The following is a 2913-nucleotide window of genomic DNA, read 5'->3' as shown; positions in this document are numbered from 1 at the left end:
CATTAAAATGTAACAAATGAACAACAATATAAGAAATTGGGAAGGAGCAAATACTTTTTTTTACAACACTGTAGTTTTCAACTCTGGACAGCTAATATCTTTGATAAAAGCAGTAGGTATTGGTCGAACCTCAAACAAAACAGTAAGACTTTCCTTATAATATTTGTGTTTACCTAACAATGTAGTGTTGTAAATCTGTTAATAACAAAGGCCCCATAAATGTGCAAGCGCTCAAACGATTATAATGACTTGCTTCCCACCATTACAGTCTTCAACAGTAAATAATGCATGAACAAATCACCCCAAATCCAACAGGAAAGGGGGTACTGTACCACTTATAAATAATATATGCATATATAACAAAGCATTTGAATGCAAGGTTCACATATGTTCACAAAAATCAATGAGAGGGGTCAGAACAGAGGCTGAGGCCAAGATACCCTCTATTCAGTGATTCATTCCAAAACATGTCAGTTTACTGATAAAGTCTGTTTTTAAGGACTTGGACTTTCTTAGAGAGTGTGTTGCCTTCCAGCTCCATGACAACCTTCTGAAGCACTTCGAAGGTGTACTTGAGTTCAGGAGGGTAGTTTAGGTTTAGAGAATACATTAGGCCAAACAACATTGCAGAAGCTAATGCAACGTTATCCAACTCCTGCAAGACCACTTGACCCTCAAGGACAATCCCAATGTCGTCTGGTTTATCACTGGCATCTCTTTTTTTTAAAACATATATTCCCAGTGTGGTCTCCTCAATGGATCCCTGGATGAGGGCTTCATCTGCTGCCTGAAGAACACACAGTCACAAAATAAGATTACACAAACACATTGCTTATGTGTAGAGGAAATATTGTACTGCAGAATGAAAGGACAGGTTCTGAAGTTAGCCTACACATTTTTGTGAATGATCGCACTGGGCCCCAAAATGGATTTCAACTGCAATATTCTCATCAGAATTATTATTCTATGTACTGTATTTTATTACCCATATTCATTTACATGCTAACAAGTCACTGGCAATAAATTGCCAAAGAGCAGGCATATGTTGCTTTTTCACCATAGTAAAAATCCATACTGTCACAGCCCCATCATTACAATATTGATATCTGACTTGGCTGATATAGAATTTCAATAAATAGACATTGTAAATAGTACTCACCACATACTCTCTCAAGAGGTTTTCTGGATCCTCGTTGAGGTACACACAAATTGCCTTGATAATACATTCTCGTCCTAAATCAACATCATCATTCTATTCAAAGGGAATAAGCAGAGCAAGTTGTTTGCTTAAAGTCTTTTTCCTTTTAATCAAATGCTACATCAACAAAGCAGTACTTTTTTCAAGGAAGTATACTTACTTGAGCCATGGGTGCTATGATGCTCTCTAGGTGTTTGCCTATTTGTCCTCCTCTCTTTTTAAACAGAACCATCAGTTTCTCAGAGTGCACATCTAACTGAGAGAGAAATCTGGACTGAAGGGGCATGGTGGTAATCCGCTTAAATTCAGCATTTATCTGAAAACAAGAATGATTAGACATAAACGTGCTGTGAAGCAGGAATTTGGAAAGAAATACAATGAAAATGTTTGTCACCCGTTTATTTACTATAAGCAAGAGGAAGCTTAAGTTTAATTTGTACAGCAGTTCCTAAGTTCACAAATAATTAGTATTATGACCTCTGGAGCTTGGCCTGGGGGTAGTGTACGACGGGGAGTTCCTGGTGGCTATAGGCAGCCCACATAACCTGGTCAAGCTCAGCCCAAAAAGGCAACATGGAAGGATCTTGTGGACCCACTACCCAAAAAATCCAAAGTAAGGGTGTGGTGCAGTGTTTGTTGGCCACATGTTTGTTGGGCACATAAGCGGACTACATAATGACGATAATTTGTCTAAAACTAAGGGGGGCCGTCAAGCAGCCAGCAGATAATTTTACAAAAATATGCCAAATGTTTAGCTTTGTGGCAAAGCTCAACAGTTAGGCTTCATACAAACAGCTTTTGTTTTAGCTTGTTCATAACATCTCTGTGTGTAGAATGTTATAAATTACATACCTCGCTTACGTCAAAGAGTGCTGGCCATCTTGCCTGAAAGTCTTGTATCATTGGTGTATCACGAACCACTTCATGTCTCCTGTATGCAAATGTCTTTTCCATTTTCATTCTCAGTACTTCCCTGTTGCTCTTCTTCTTAACATCTGAAAGAAGCTCAACTCTCACACTCTCAAGGCTCTTAACAGATTCTCCAGCAGGATAGGAGGGACAGTAGTTCACTTCAGACCTCCTAGGTTTTTTTATGCCAAAAGCAGCACTTGATTTGCCCTCTGGTTTGTGCTTAAGAGAGTTTATTGTCACCTCTGGACACCCAAGCTTTCTCAAGTGAGTGCGGTAGATTGCCAGTTTATTCTTCAAGCTAGCTTTCCATCCAGCAAATCCAGTGAGGGAGCCTTTCTCAGTCAGGCAAGGATGCTTTGAGATGAGGGCCTCTCCAACAGTGTTAAACTCTTTATCAGTGACATAAACTTTAAACGTAACTATTTCTTGCACCAGGCCGTCAAGAATGTTTGACTTCAGTTTTGGATCTGGAATAAGCAATGTACCATTTTCCTTGTAAGCTGCATTGCCCTGATGAAGTTTCAACTCTGCATCGTAACAAAACTTAGGAACATGAAAGATTCTAGGCCAAAATGACCGAGAGCTTGATGATGATGACTCTGACTCTGGTGAAGAGAGTATATCTGTGTCAACACTAGACAGAGATGAGGATTCATCAACCGAGCGATGGGCAGTAGCTGAGGTAAAAGAGATATTAGCACAGTGGGGAGCTGAAGCGTCGGTTATGGGAATTACTCTGATTGTCCCTCTATCCTGTACTTCATCAATTGAAGTAAGGTTCATAAACTCATTTGCAAATAGTG

At 39.5% G+C, this 2913-nt stretch overlaps 1 protein-coding gene across 1 annotated transcript; it reads right to left on the bottom strand.

Annotated features, from left to right (window-relative positions):
* Positions 1–373: 373 nt before the first annotated feature.
* LOC134323812 (uncharacterized) lies at positions 374–2643 on the bottom strand. The gene is made up of 5 exons (XM_063005339.1): positions 2637–2643; positions 2051–2577; positions 1359–1514; positions 1160–1252; positions 374–787 (listed from the first exon to the last, which is right to left on the bottom strand). The coding sequence occupies exons 1-5, from the start codon at positions 2641–2643 to the stop codon at positions 476–478; spliced, it is 1095 nt and encodes a 364-aa protein (XP_062861409.1). The 3' UTR covers positions 374–475.
* Between the last annotated feature and the right edge of the window lie 270 nt (positions 2644–2913).

Source organism: Trichomycterus rosablanca, chromosome 12 (genome assembly GCF_030014385.1).
Source record: "Trichomycterus rosablanca isolate fTriRos1 chromosome 12, fTriRos1.hap1, whole genome shotgun sequence".
NCBI lineage: Eukaryota > Metazoa > Chordata > Actinopteri > Siluriformes > Trichomycteridae > Trichomycterus > Trichomycterus rosablanca.
This window is presented reverse-complemented; position numbering and strand designations above follow the sequence as displayed.